The sequence below is a fragment of the Salmo salar genome, chromosome 14, assembly GCF_965601325.2.
Source record: "Salmo salar chromosome 14, fSalSal1, whole genome shotgun sequence".
Lineage (NCBI taxonomy): Eukaryota > Metazoa > Chordata > Actinopteri > Salmoniformes > Salmonidae > Salmo > Salmo salar.
This window is the reverse complement of record NC_138304.1, coordinates 80,259,572-80,275,867: the sequence shown is the minus strand read 5'-3', so window position 1 is coordinate 80,275,867 and position 16,296 is coordinate 80,259,572. Positions and strand designations below refer to the sequence as shown.

The 16,296-nt window shown below is 44.1% G+C and overlaps 1 protein-coding gene across 2 annotated transcripts in view; it reads left to right on the top strand.

Moving 5' to 3' along the window:
• Positions 1 to 15,823, top strand: part of LOC106570255 (transcription factor HIVEP3) — a 45,677-nt gene extending 29,854 nt beyond the window's left edge. Inside the window, exons 3-8 of one of the 2 annotated variants that reach the window (XR_014380429.1) lie at positions 217 to 407; positions 9,632 to 9,807; positions 11,277 to 11,369; positions 11,566 to 12,659; positions 13,259 to 14,777; positions 14,885 to 15,823. Coding sequence is in view for 1 of the 2 variants with exons in the window: in XM_045694768.2 (XP_045550724.1) it covers positions 217 to 407; positions 9,632 to 9,807; positions 11,277 to 11,369; positions 11,566 to 12,659; positions 13,259 to 14,011 (2,307 nt within the window). In the remaining variant the exon portion in view is untranslated. Of the gene's footprint in view, positions 1 to 216; positions 408 to 9,631; positions 9,808 to 11,276; positions 11,370 to 11,565; positions 12,660 to 13,258 lie in introns of both variants that reach the window. The other variant, XM_045694768.2, reaches the window with a different exon arrangement.
• The last annotated feature ends 473 nt before the right edge of the window (positions 15,824 to 16,296 follow it).

The following is a 16,296-nucleotide window of genomic DNA, read 5'->3' as shown; positions in this document are numbered from 1 at the left end:
TATATTTTGTATATGACCCAATACAGTCTTACATTTTGGACTTACTTTTCATTTGAAGCGTGTAGGTCAATATTGTAAATTGTAATGCCACAGTATAATGTAGATAAGTACTGAAACATATAAGTTATGATGAATTCCCCCCATCCCTGTCTCCTTGGCCTGATGTTTCTGGAGCAGGGTTGGTGAATTTGCCCTACATGTCTCTCTCGAGTGTAGGTACATGCCACTCTGCCCGGCGACAGCCACCGTGTTGAGACAACAGAGCAAGAGCAGTCTGCAGAGGACAAGGTGCCAAAGAAAGAACGAGAGGAGGAGGAAGAGAACGAAGAGAAGGAAAAAGAAGGGGAGGCCCAGTCAACTAGCAAATGTAGAGAACCTCCACCTCGAATCTGGATCTGTGAGGGAGGGTGAGTAGTCTATGACTGATTACATTTTAGAGTTGAAATAACACTCCACAATATTACATAATTTAAAGATGCAAAGCTTTATTGGCTTTATATTCATAAAGACATTAGAAACTATCCTCAGCCTTACAAGTGTCTCTCTGTTCAGTGCAAACCATGGTACATGTGTACTGTAAGCTACTAGTCACAGACAGTGAGGGTATTTGGTCTCCATGTCGTTTGTGTAGTGCTGGGAAGTGTTGTCGTTCCCCTCTGCAGGACATGAGGGGCTAAGGGTTGGCTGTCTGACTACACCAACAGAGCCCGTCTGTTGAGTGGCCCTGGCAAGGAAATTACCAACAACTACACAGCTTCCTCTACTGTACCCTGTAGAGGCTCAGTTACACCCAACAGTCAATGGTTCTGGCCATTCAGCTGTAGAGGGGAGGAGTGGCCGATTTCATTCCCATTTTAGATGGGGATTGATTGAATGAATGACAACTTACACATGAACGGAGATGCACAGAAAAATCATGTGTCTACAGTTGAAGTTGGAAATTTACATACACTTAGGTTGGAGTCATTAAAACTTGTTTTTCAACCACTCCACAAATTTCTTGTCAACAAAATATAGTTTTGGCAAGTCGGTTAGGACATCTACTACATCTACTAAGATTATTTCACTTAGAATTCACTGTATCACAATTCTAGTGGGTCAGAAGTTTACATACACTAAGTTGAATGTGCCTTTAGACAGCTTGGAAAATTCCAGAAAATTAGGTCATGGCTTTAGAAGCTTCTGATAGGCTAATTGACACAATTTGAGTCAATTGGAGGTGTACCTGTGGATGTATTTCAAGGCCTACCTTCAAACTCAGTGCCTCTTTGCTTGACGTCATGGGAAAATCTAAAGAAATCAGCCAAGACCTCAGAAAAAAAATTGTCTGGTTCATCCTTGGGAGCAATTTCCAAACTCCTGAAGGTACCACGTTCATCTGTACAAACAATAGTATGCAAGTATAAACACCATGGGACCATGCAGCCGTCATACTGCTCAGGATGGAGACGCATTCTGTCTCCTAGAGATGAACGTACTTTGGTGCGAAAAGTGCAAATCAATCCCAGAACAGCAGCAAAGGACCTTGTAAAGATGCTGGAGGAAACAGTTACAAAGTATCTATATCCACAGTAAAATTAGTCCTATAGCGACATAACCTGAAAGGCCGCTCAGCAAGGAAGAAACCATCGCTCCAAAACCGGCATAAAAAACGCCAGACTATGGTTTGCAACTGAACATGGGGACAAAGATCGTACTTTTTGGAGAAATGTCCTCTCGTCTGATGAAACAAAAATCACGAGGGAGGAAAATTATTACATGGACATACATCAAGACATGTATGTCCATGTGGCTCAGTTGGTAGAGCATGGTGTTTGCAACACCAGGGTTGTGGGTTCGTTTCCCACGGGGGACCAGTATGGGGGGAAAAATGTATGAAATGTATGCATTCACTACTGTAAGTCGCTCTGGATAAGAGCGTCTGCTAAATGACTAAAATGTAAAAAATGTATGAAGTTAAAGCTTGGTCGCAAAGGGGTCTTCCAAATGGACAATGACCCCAAGCATACTTCCAAAGTTGTGGCAAAATGGCTTAAGGACAACAAAGTCAAGGTATTGGAGGGGCCATCACAAAGCCCTGACCTCAATCCTATAGAATTTTTTTGGGCAGAACTGAAAAAGCGTGTGCGAGCAAGGAGGTCTACAAACCTGACTCAGTTACACCAGCTCTGTCAGGAGGAATGGGCCAATATTCATCCAAATTATTGTGGAAGCTTGTGGAAGTCTACCCGAAATGTTTGACCCAAGTTAAACAATTTAAAGGCAATGCTACCAAATACTAATTGAGTGCATGTAAACTTCTGACCCATTGGGAATGTGATGAAAGAAAAAAAAGCTGAAATAAATCATTCTCTCTACTATTATTCTGAGATTCCACATTCTTAAAATAAAGTGGTGATCCTAACTGACCTAAGACAGGGAATTTTTACTAGGATTAAATGTATTTGGCTAAGGTGTATGTACTGTGGCAGACCAGGGTTTTTGGTCAAGACGTTTACATAGCTCAGTTTCAAGGGTGTTTATTAAATAATAAATCAAAAAGAAAAGAACAGGTCTCCCCCATGAGACCCTCTCCGGAATACCTTCTCCTGGGCTCCGGGTCTTCCTGTATCCTGTCGGGCACACAAACTCAACGCCCTCGTCTTAGCTCGGGTAACCGTATCCAACCACCTGGAAGTCACCTCACTTCCCCTAGTCCTCCTTGTGTGCTGCCCTTCTGGCAGCTTTATGAGCCTCGCACAGCTGGTGAGAAATCCGCCCTTGATTACTCACCAGCTCCCAATCAGCCCCAATTAGTCCTGTCCGGAGAGCCCATCGAGACCTGGCACGTCCAGCAGATGGAGCCACCGCCTCGTGATGGATTCTCCATCTGTTACCAGGCCTCGACAAGTCTCCCCCTGGTGGCTGACCTGTTGTACGCCACAGTACACTTCCGAATTCAACTGTATTTGTAGACAGAGAACATAAGAGGGATACTATTTTCAGAGGAGAGAGAGGAAGGTGTATACCTAGATGAAGAAAGTGTTGTTTGATACTAATTTTCTCTAGTAATGGGACTTATGTAGGATGTGTCAGATAAGAGAAAGAGCTGTGAGAGATTGAGAGCACCGTGAATCATCTACATTCATTTACGTTAATCCACACAGCTAGATTGAATCACACTGGGGTTATAAATCAGACATAACTGAAACTTCTGAGAACACTTGGTCTCCTCTATCTTATCTGTGATTGTGCCACTGAGGTGCCATCTGTGCGTTCCTCTGCATCTTTCCGAGTACCCCTGGGAACCTGTTGTTTTTTTCATGACTCAGGTTCACAGCATTCTTCTCATCAGTCACAACCCAGCTAGCACATAACATTCTGAGAACCATATGTTTCTTAGAGCTTGGTGAGAGCGTGGTTGTCCTATGGCCGTGATTATCCCACAACTTTCTGGGAATGGAGCAGGACAGTTGCCTGGTTTGGAACATTGTCAGCACATTTAAGGAATTTGAGCCCCCAAAAATCTATATTTTCTTGGTATTTCATTAATTTAACAGAACGTTTCCTAAAAGTTTAAACATGGTTACATTTCATTTCAATTTTAGTAATGTTCTAGGAACATTCTCCTACTGGTTTGACATTGGGAATGTTCTCAAATAAACTCAGCAAAAAAAGAAACGTCATCTCACTGTCAACTGCGTTTATTTTCAGCAAACTTAACATATGTAAATATTTGTATGAACATAACAAGATTCAACAACTGAGACATAAACTGAACAAGTTCCACAGACATGTGACTAACAGAAATGGAATAATGTGTCCCTGAACAAATGGGGGGGGGTCAAAATCAAAAGTAACAGTCAGTATCTGGTGTGGCCACCAGCTGCATTAAGTACTGGAGTGCATCTCCTCCTCATGGACTGCACCAGATTTGCCAGTTCTTGTTGTGAGATGTTACCCCACTCTTCCACCAAGGCACCCGCAAGTTCCCGGACATTTCTGGGGGGAATGGCCCTAGCCCTCACCCTCCGATCCAACAGGTCCCAGATGTGCTCAATGGGATTGAGATCCGGGCTCTTCGCTGGCCATGGCAGAACACTGACATTCCTGTCTTGCAGGAAATCACGCACAGAACGAGCAGTATGGCTGGTGGCATTGTAATGCTGGAGGGTCATTTCAGGATGAGCCTGCAGGAAGGGTACCACATGAGAGAGAAGGATGTCTTCCCTGTAACGCACAGTGTTGAGATTGCCTGCAATGACAACAAGCTCAGTCCGATGATGCTATGACACACCGCCCAGACCATGACGGACCCTCCACCTCCAAATCGATCCCACTCCAGAGTACAGGCCTCGGTGTAATGCTCATTCCTTCGATGATAAACGCAAATCCGACCATCACCCCTGGTGAGACAAAACCGCGACTTGTCAGTGAATATTACTTGTTACCAGTCCTGTCTGATCCAGTGACGGTGGGTTTGTGCCCATAGGCGATGTTGTTGCCGGTGATGTCTGGTGAGGACCTGCCTTACAACAGGCCTACAAGCCCTCAGTCCAACCTCTCTTAGCCTATTGCGGACAGTCTGAGCACTGATGGAGGGATTGTGCGTTCCTGGTGTAACTCGGGCAGTTGTTGTTGCATCCTGTACCTGTCCCGCAGGTGTGATGTTCGGATGTACCGATCCTGTGCAGGTGTTGTTATACGTGGTCTGCCACTGCGAGGACAATCAGCTGTCCATCTTGTCTCCCTGTAGCGCTGTCTTAGGCATCTCACTGTACGGGCATTGCAATTTATTGCCCTGGCCACATCTGCAGTCCTCATGCCTCCTTGCAGCATGCCTAAGGTACTTTCATGCAGATGAGCAGGGACCCTGGTCATCTTTCTTTTGGTGTGTTTCAGAGTCAGTAGAAAGGCCTTTTTAATGTCCTAAGTTTTCATAACTGTGACCTTAATTGCCTACTGTCTGTAAGCTGTTAGTGTCTTAACGACCGTTCCACAGGTGCATGTTCATTAATTGTTTATGGTTCATTGAACAAGCATGGGAAACAGTGTTTAAAACCTTAACGTTCTCGGAACAATTTGAGAACATGACTTTAAAATATAACCATGAGGAAACCTGTAAGAGACGTTACGCTGAAGTACTGAAATTCCCACAGAAGAACATTGTTCCTTTACATTCTCTGAATTTAACTCAGCAAAAAAGAAACGCCCCTTTTTCAGGACCCTGTCTTTCAAAGATAATTCGTAAATAACTTCACAGATCTTCATTGTTAAGGGTTTAGTAACGTTCATAGAATGTCCTAAGAATGTTATTTAAAAACATACATTCCGTCTCAGAACCAGATTCCCATAGGGGGCACAAGGGCATGTGACCCGCCAGCACTGTCCTTTTTAGTTTTTCTTTCAGATTAATTAAAACCCCTAGAGTCTATTGATGCACCTGTGCCTCACACCGTGATAGCATTTTGATTATAAAATGTATTGCAGAGGCTACAGCTTAATCCCCTCTTTCCGTTGATATAAAGTTTGTGTCTATTCCATAATAGGGGGCTTGTAAAAGCTGTGTTTTTCTACACTTGAGAGGATCCGGACTAGAAAATCGTCACAATCGCCTGTAGAACCTCAACTCGTTTGAGCTACAAACTAATACGATGAAAGATGAGACGACACGAACATGACACAGTCATCTGTTTTGCTCTACGGCATCCACAAGCTTTACGGCAGCCGTCTGGACTCTTTATCACAGACGTCCTAATTTCTAAGAGGTTTTACCACAAAACCGATTGTCCAGATCGAACCATTTGAGCTAACTAATATACCTACAGCGGTCCTAAAATTCCAAATCAAATAGCTAAATGATACATTTTATGACCATCCTAAAACAATTCCATATGTTAGCTTAGTAGATATTGTGATCTAAGTGCTTAGACCTACAGGTATTTAGTGACTAAACTTCATTTTTAAGCCCACGTTTTATCAAATAATTATATCAGTGGTATTTTTTCTCCATAATAAAGCAACTTTATGAAGTTGGCTTTAGCTAGCTAGATAGATTGGGAACCTATCTCCCAACCTCATAAATAGCTACCAAGCCATTACAGGCAATCAATCAAGTTAGAGTAGCTTGTCTATTTTACACCTCAGCTCCACTATAAGCATTGCTTTGCCATCAGCGTCGTGTTAATTTGGACGTTCTACCTCCTACACAGAGTGAGTTGTTTTGAGAGCTGAGAGGAACAGAGGGGAAGAGTGTCTTTATTCTATTTCCACCTACTGTCCCATATTCATTGATTATGCATAAGAACAGAACTTTCAGAAAGTATTCACACCCCTTGACTTTTCCAACATTTTGTTTGTTGTGTTAAATTGATTCGAAACCCCATAATGTCAAAATTGAATTGTTTTTCGAAATGTTTACAAATGAACAGAAAATGAAAAGCTGAAATGTCTTGAGCCAATAAGTATTCAACCCCTTTGTTATGGCAAGCCTAAATAAGTTCAGGAGTAAGAATGTGCTCACATAATAAGTTGCATGGGCTCTGTATGCAATAATAGTGTTTATCATGATTTTTTAATGACTACCTCATCTCTGTACACCACACATACAATTAACTGTAAGGTCCCTCTGTTGAACATTGCATTTAAACACAGATTCAACCACAAAGAGCAGGGAGGTTTTCCAATGCATCGCAAAGAAGGGCACCTATTGGTAGATGTGTAAAAAAACAGACATTAAATATCCCTCTGAGCATGGTAAAGTTATTAATTACACGTTGGATGGTGTATCAGTACACCCAGTCACATCAAAGATACAGGCGTCCTTCCTAACTCAGTTGCCGGAGAGGAAGGAAACCACTCAGGGATTTCACGTTGAGGCCAATGGTGAATTTAAAACAGTTAGTTTAATAGCTGTGATAGGAGAAAACTGAGGATGGATCAACAACATTGTAGTTACTCCACAATATAATACAAAATTGGTATGATACTATATATCAGTGTGGCAGTTGTACTAAACTCATAAGGCATAAACCTTCTTAAATTAATAAATGTGCATCATTCATTAAAATTACAATTGAAAAGGTCAAGAGGTATGCTTAGATAACCTATGCGGAAAAATAGACATTTGCGACATAGAATTAGGCATAATGATAATACGGCATAATGAACACCTCTCCCATTTCATCCTAATGTACTTCGTGCCCCCTCTGAAATAATGGGTGCTTGACGTCCCTGCTCAGAATGTTGAGAAAACGTTCCTTAAAAATCACTAGAAAACTTAAGTAACGTTCAGAGAATGTTCTTAGCATGTTATTTAGAAATTCATCCATTCCGTTCTCAGCATCATCAAAACTATCTCTATCCTCTATCTTGTTAAGTGTCAGGTGTGTTGGCCACGCCCACTAATTTGCCAAACCTGATCTTAATGAGTGCTTGTTTCCTTTGTAATGGGGTCTGTTTGAATAGAATAAAATGAACAGATATGTTTCCGTAAAAAATACATGGCATGCTCGCTCCATCCTGGTGGCGCAGTGGACTCTTTCCATGGTTGGAAAAAACATGATTATGGGTTCCAATCTCACTGATGCTGTGTCACAATAAAAAATGTATGTGTTTGCATGATTAATGCCTGAAGAAATTAATTTCCATGTGTCCTATCTGTGCTTGGAGTTTAAAAAAGTTAACTAGCAGTGTGTGTTATTAAATCTTATTGTAACATTCAGTGAAAGATGTTATTCAAAAACCTCCAAATAACCTATAACTTCCGTTATCAGTGTTCATGAAACCTCCAAGGAATACTTCAAGGAACCAGAGTAAAATGTTCTCAGAACAGGTGAAATTTTCACTTCTGTTCTCAGAACGTTTTAAAATCGTTCAGTTTTACCGGTCAGGAGACGTATGGCTTCGTTCCCACAACCAATGTGAAACCAAAAACATACGTTCCCACAACTTCCAAGAAACCCAATGTGCTAGCTGGGAATGACTCATTTCTCTTCCCGGCTGCGCTGTGTGGAGCTCTGAGCCCACCAACTCCATCTGTTCGGGCCGGTGTGTGTGAGGGATGATAAAACAAAGCAGTGAAAGACAGAGGAAGTCAAACAATGAACTTTCCGTATGGCTACATTATGGGGGAGTGAGGGCTGAGTGAGGGAGGATTTAGTGTAGGCTGTCTCGCTGAAGATAAAGCTAGGGGCAGGATCTATGAATGGGTGTCAGAGTAAACTATGAATTGCGAGTGGGTTGGTGGCCCTCAATGTGCCTACATGCTGTATATCAGTTCGACATGTGGGATTTTTTGTCAGTGGGCACATGCACACTCATGCATCAACACACAAACACACACACACTCACATTTGAAATACTTTATTTGAATCCACGAATCACATTACATCATAAACGATTCAAACATGTCAAAGGTTGTTGATACAAGGACACTTAATAAGGAAACAAAAAGCTCATTCTCCGCCACACAGCTAGGCTGCCCATAATGTCTAAAACAGAGCAGTACCTAGACAGTGGTTTTGCTCTACTCTTAGGCAGGCCTGCAATCTGAAAGCCACAAACCGTAAGCCTATGTACACGGCCCAGACTGCCAAATATCAATGCCACCCAGGCTGTCCAAGCGTGATATGAGGGGCTGGTATTTAAGGAGCTTTTCAGAAAAGGCGTGCGCCATGTAACTATCGACACACACACACACACACACACACACACACACACACACACACACACACACACACACACACACACACACACACACACACACACAACATTAAGCATGTTAGCTATCATTGTAATTACCGTTCCTATTAATAGAACGGTGTTTTATTTTCTGTTTATTTGGAGCAGCTGGTCTGAGCCCAGGGTTTCCCTCCCTCTCTGGTCTGTTTTTATTGGCTGGCTGTTCCAAACCCTGTGTTTTTATTGGCTGGCTATTCCAAACCCCGGCTGATGTCGCAGGCTCTCTGTGTTTGGACTGGGGTTGGGTGATCGTGGTGTGAGAGGGTGGTGAAGGGTGTTAGAGTGCCACTGCAGGGCCCCCACTTCAGCTTCACACAGAGTGGCTTTTATATCCCAAACCAGAACACCTTCCAGCCCAGAAGCACTCACACACACACACACACACACACACGCACACACACGCACACACACACACACGACACACACACACACACACACACACACACACACACACACACACACACACACACACACACACACACACACACACACACACACACACACACACACACACACACACACACACACACACACGGGTGGACCCCCTAACCAGCTACCAGTGTGTTCACTATGTAAGAAGGGTGTGTGCCAAAATGATACAGTGATAAATATAAACATTATAGCAGGTTGCAGGTGCTGTATAAAGAACCAATGCTTATTACAGACATATGAAATGTGGTTTCATCAGGGGTGGAAATGAACTCACCACTAAAAAGTGGACCCGGGATTCAGATCAAAAGATCAGAACTTTCGTAACTCTGTTCACTCAGGTTCCTCTCCATTCCTAGATGTTATTGAAAGAACACTAGCATCAAATCACAAGGTTTATGGTGGTAGCATTACCTATACATAATAAAACCACACTACACTGAATAAATACAAATGACCTCTCTCTCTCTTGTCCCTTTAGCTACAGGTCTAGTGAGGAGTATGTGTACGTGCGGGGTCGAGGCAGAGGCAGATATGTATGTGAGGAGTGTGGGATCCGCTGTAAGAAGCCTAGTATGCTGCGTAAACACATCCGCCTGCACACAGACTCACGACCCTACGTCTGCAAGCATTGCAACTTTGCCTTCAAAACCAAAGGTGAGCTATGGATAGACAGGACTGCTGCCATGTTGTGGTTACAGATAGTCACAGGACTGCTGCCTTGTTGTGGTTACAGATAGTCACAGGACTGCTGCCTTGTTGTGGTTACAGATAGACACAGGACTGCTGCCTTGTTGTGGTTACAGATAGTCACAGGACTGCTGCCTTGTTGTGGTTACAGATAGTCACAGGACTGCTGCCTTGTTGTGGCTACAGATAGTCACAGGACTGCTGCCTTGTTGTGGTTACAGATAGTCACAGGACTACTGCCTTGTTGTGGTTACAGATAGTCACAGGACTGCTGCCTTGTTGTGGTTACAGATAGTCACAGGACTGCTGCCTTGTTGTGGTTACAGATAGACACAGGACTGCTGCCTTGTTGTGGTTACAGATAGACACAGGACTGCTGCTTTGTTGTGGTTACAGATAGTCACAGGACTGCTGCCTTGTTGTGGTTACAGATAGTCACAGGACTGCTGCCTTGTTGTGGTTACAGATAGACACAGGACTTCTGCCTTGTTGTGGTTACAGATAGACACAGGACTTCTGCCTTGTTGTGGTTACAGATAGTCACAGGACTGCTGCTTTGTTGTGGTTACAGATAGTCACAGGACTGCTGCCTTGTTGTGGTTACAGATAGTCACAGGACTTCTGCCTTGTTGTGGTTACAGATAGTCACAGGACTGCTGCCTTGTTGTGGTTACAGATAGTCACAGGACTGCTGCCTTGTGGTTACAGATAGACACAGGACTTCTGCCTTGTTGTGGTTACAGATAGTCACAGGACTGCTGCTTTGTTGTGGTTACAGATAGTCACAGGGGTGCTGCCTTGTTGTGGTTACAGATAGTCACAGGACTGCTGCCTTGTTGTGGTTACAGATAGTCACAGGACTGGTGCCTTGTGGTTACAGATAGTCACAGGACTGCTGCCTTGTTGTGGTTACAGATAGTCACAGGACTGCTGCCTTGTTGTGGTTACAGATAGACACAGGACTTCTGCCTTGTTGTGGTTACAGATAGTCACAGGACTGCTGCTTTGTTGTGGTTACAGATCGTCACAGGACTGCTGCCTTGTTGTGGTTACAGATAGTCACAGGACTGCTGCCTTGTTGTGGTTACAGATAGTCACAGGACTGCTGCCTTGTTGTGGTTACAGATAGTCACAGGACTGCTGCCTTGTTGTGGTTACAGATAGACACAGGACTGCTGCCTTGTTGTGGTTACAGATAGACACAGGACTGCTGCTTTTGTTGTGGTTACAGATAGTCACAGGACTGCAACTTTCTAGTGGTTATGGATAGGTGGATAGGTACTGGAATTGCTGCCTTATTGGAATCAGGTCTCTCTTATAAAATATATTTTTAAGGAAAGGGTACTGCAACCTGCTTGGAGTTGACATCTCTGTTCATCCAGTGTGTTGTTAGTAATGTCTCGGGATGGTAATGTGATGGTTCTCTGTTATTGCAGGGAACCTCACTAAACACATGAAGTCCAAGGCCCATGGGAAAAAATGCCATGACGGGCCAATGACTGGCTCTTCTCTGGAAGAGGCTGAGGAAGGTAGGATGATGTCATGTTGCTGTGTCTACCTCTTACTGTATCCAATAATAATTTGCTGATAGAGAATAGAAAACAAAGTGATAACTGGCTCAGGCCACAGTGTACTGTGCATTAGTTTGGGCCGCTAGAAAGTGTCATGTCCCATTTCAATCTTCAGGCCACTGCAGTTGCCTCATACTCCCCCCCTTCCTCTCAGGAGGCAGTGAAGACTGCTCAGTCTGGCCAGAGACAGGACAGGACGAGCACCAATACTCTGACGTCAGCGAAACTGAAGAAGACGACGATGACAACGAGTATGATGATGAAGATGATGATGGTGAAGAGGAGTCCTGGTCCCATGAAGACCCTTCCTCCACAAGCCACCTGAAGCCACCCAAACCCCCAAACCAGAACAGAACCACACCAGACCGGGACAGGACCAGACCATCTGGACCAAGCCAGCCCAGCCAGCCTCAGAGGCTGAATCCCCAGGAGACAAGCCTCTGTTACCCTGCTGGTTCCCCCAGCAAGAAGAGAGCTCTGTTCTCCCGGAGGAGGCACCTGGACTGCGCTGGTCACCGCTCCCCACGCCACTGTCCATCACCAACCCTATCTCCATCTCCTTCTCATCGCCTGTCCTCATCTCCAGCCCTAGCCCTATCTCCATCTCATCGCCTGTCCTCATCTCCAGCCCTATCTCCATCTCATCGCCTGTCCTCATCTCCAGCCCCATCTCCATCTCATCGCCTGTCCTCATCTCCATCTCATCGCCTGTCCTCATCTCCATCTCATTGCCTGCCCTCATCTCCAGCCCCAGCCCTATCTCCATCTCCAGCCCTATCTCCATCTCCATCTCATCGCCTGTCCTCATCTCCATCTCATCGCCTGTTCTCATCTCCAGCCCTATCTTCATCTCATCACCTGTCTCCTGCTCACTCCCTATCCGCTAGAGTGGACCTGTCTCCTCTTCGCTGCCCTTCCCCTAGGCATAACCTCTCTCCTGTCTCCTGCCACCCCTCTCATCCACCACTCTCATCTCTGCCCCCTAGTCATAAATTGTCCCCTGCCCCCTGTCACCCCTCCCCACCCTCCTCTCTGTCTCTGCTAGGTTGTCATGTCTCCCCCTCCCTAGAGAGACATCCGTCCCCCCTAAGAGGCCTCTCACCTGTCAGGTCCAAGTCCCCCAGTGGTGGATCCCCTGCCCCTCAGGCAACCAGCCCTGCTCAACACAGAACCCATCTGCCCAGAGACCCATCTTCAAATCCCCACAGGGACAGACCTGCTACAGCTACAAGCTCCAAGGCACGGCCGGTGAGTATTTCACAGTCTCTCTCTGTCAACCCTAGAACACAACACAGACACACTTTGTGTCCGACCTTAGACGGACTGGTTTGATAACCACAGTGCTGCTCACTCACCTGCAATGTTTGTTTATTTGGTTCGGTTCAGAGATTAAAATAAGCCCCTTTCTGCACACAAAGCAGTTCCTGTGAGGGCTAAACAGCCAAATTCAAGTAAAATAAACATTCAAAACAAATACAGATATGCAGGCGGGTACATTCAGGGTTATTTTAAAGTCACACCTTTCTAGGAAAAGGAAGGAAGGGTAGTTTTATATGATTCAAACCAAACCAACAACACAAAACCTAAAAATAATGTGAGAGATCCCAAATAGACACAAACGATTTGTTCTGGGCAGTTGGTGATAAAATGAGACACACGCCTATCATTAGATGTCTTAGACTGTAACCACAGGGACTGTGTCATCAGCCTCTAAATATGTGTCAATGTCTCAGTCAGCTCACCTGATTTAACCATGGTATGTTTCTTCACAAGTCGTGTTGATGTTGTGGTTTGGTTGTGTTGTGGTTCAAACCTTTACACCCTTCCTTCCCCTCACCCCCACCCAGATGAAGAGCTACTCTGTTCAGGAGGACGACGAGCTGCGTCCCCCTCTCCTGTCCCCCAGGACTAGACCATCCCGAGGGGGCCACGGGGGTGTCCTCAGCCACCTGCCTCTCCACTCCCAGCAGCTAGCCAGGATCACCAACCTGATGATCCCCATTGGGGGGATCCACATGGTACAGCCCAGGACCAGTCCACTCTACAGCTTGGTGACTAGCCCTGTGGCAGCAAAGGACACTCCTACTCCGGCAAGGATGGACCGGCCCATGACAGCCCAGAACACCCCTACCCCTTCAGAGATGGACCGGTCCAGGATCAGGAGAGCTGGACTGGACGAAGTGCCACTTAGTTGGCCTTCATCATTGAAGGACCATCAGAACAGTCTGAAAGAGGCTGCTAGGCCTAGCACTAGCATGCACACCAGTTACCAGGACAACAGGGTAGGAGAGGGAGAGGCCGGGGCCGAGTGCAGACAGTCAACACCTCTCCCAGACAAGGCAGATATGGCCCATGTACACGTGTGCACCATGAGACCAGAGAATCATGGGAGTTTGAGTCAAAGGGAAGAGACTAAACTGCTGTTCACTGGGACAGAGGTAGAAGGCAGTTCACACACTACAGGCACCCGGACGAGCACTTTGTCCAAGGGAACCACACACACAGAAAGAGATACAGATGCACACTTTAGAGAAGGAAGTGTTTTTCCAGTGACTACCCAAGGCCAAAAGATGCCGCCTTCTTTCCAGACTAAACTCTGATAGGAAGGAGCACCTTTAGGGAACAGTGCAACAGACGTGTCTTGGGTACATCTCATATGGCAACGTATTTCCTACATAGGGGCTATGGTGCCATTTCAGAGACAGCCATGATCGCAGAGCTAGAAACAATTCTGTCTTTGAGACTGAAGAAGACAAAAGGAATCCAAGAAGAGCACTCAGGAGCGTACGGCTTCTGACTATAATGTGATTATGTAATTATATGAATAATATATAGATATGTTGAATATGCAGTATATGTTTTGTAATCTTTTTTTACTCTCTTCCTTTGGTTAATGGCATTGCTGTTAATTTATTATTGATGTGCTCTTATGCAATTCTGTACTATCCTCTGTGAGATCTGGAATGAAATGTAGATAAAGATTTTATTTAGTTAATCTATTCCCCCGTCGACCCCTTTGATAACTCTATAATACATTATACTACTCTTGCTGTTTTTATACTGTATGATGTACAGGTGTAAGGTCTTCATTTGACATATATTGTCACAGCAAAATAATCCTGCAGCAACAGGATTTGAACGTTTAGACTATAATGTTGCTTGATCGGTGGGTAGGCTGTTAGCTGGTCAGAAGTAAGCCACATGAAGAGTGCAATACTGTTAATATAACCGTGTGTTAGTGTGGGGTTTCAGTGAATTTATGTAAATCACAAAGCTAATCTGCATTTCCTGCGGTGCAGGGAAAGTCTCGGCAACAAAAGAGTGGTCAAATGAAGATCCTACTCCTGTACAACCAAATATAGAAAGGTACTAGACATCTCACCCTGACCAGTATTTTGAAGTGCAATTTCTGTCAAGATTGTGGCTTGGAATGTTATTCTTAATGACTGTGATTTTTTTTGTTTATTTTAAAGCTGGAATCCTTGATGGTGAAACCACCACGACCGTGTGCGATATTACAACAACAAAGAAGTTACTGCAAACAATGAACACTGTTGTTTTTCACTCGAACATCATTGCACGCGCGATAGAACAGCAGAATATGTAATGCTTTTTTTTACAACGTTGGGCCGATGCTCCTCACCTCCGCTTGGTCAACAAAACAAAAACAACGGCCATGGGGCAGACAGTGGCACTGTTTTCCCTACTGCGGATTCCATATTTAAAGATTGTTCATTTTTTATATGTTGCCTGGCTGTTTTGAAGAATCAGGGTTAGAATAATATCTTATTTTCTACTATCTCATTGAGAGTAAATCTTGGAATAGATTGGCCAATTTATTATTGGCCAATGTTTTGTAGGTGCTCTTTCATTTGGATATCCCAGTTTGCACTCCTCTCTTGAAAAAGTTATCCTGCAAAGCCCACTTCCGGGGTCTTGTCTTTATAGAACCCTTTGCCCAATATATTTTTTTCCAGTTGCCCTTTTGACATTTTTGATAAAATTTGCTTCAATGCAGTTGTCAAATTTGAAAAGCATAAATTCTTCATCTTGGTGTCCTCCATTTATGTAAATACTTGCCATTCTAAGATGAAGTTCCCATCTTAACATGATACATATCACCTTTCACATCACCAACCAAAAGAAGAGTTTATTGCATTACTTAGGCCCAGCCTCAGCTTGTTCAACATTGGATGATTGTAAGTAATTCGGGCTAGAAAAGCTAACTCCACTCACTGGATATTCATATAAATATATCTTGTTGTGATCATCTGCTGTACATGATGCAGTCTATATTTATTGCCATAAACACAGTAATAACAGGTCGTTTTTATAAAGGAAGCGGTTTCCATATTTGTCATTTTCATGTGTCTTTTACCATTAAAATGCGTTTTTACAGATTTATAATGAAATGGTGTCCCTGTGTATATTTTCTTTCGATCTAAACATTTGGTTCTGTTCAATTCAATGCAGCATCATTCAACAGTGCTACAGTATATCTTGTATTGTATATCGCCACCTTGTGGCTGCTAGTGTTAGTCCCTCACTAGTCTCGTACGTTTTTACTTTTGAGCTATTCAGCAGATGCTCTTATCCAGAACGACTTACAGTTAGTGCATTCATCTTAACATAGCTAGGTGAAACACACATATCTTAGTCAGAACTAGTCACATACTAGTCATGTACAATGCCATGGAGTGTATGGAGCAATTCAAACCCTTTAGAATTGTAATTCATATCTGCAACCCTCCAAATGTTGTCACCCACTGAGTATTCTATCGCTCTATCCCAAACGGACCCCTGTAGCCTTTACCTCTTTGTTAGCTATAGGACGTGAGATGTAACCAATATGGTAATAGTGCCACCTTCTTTGACAGGCAAAGTG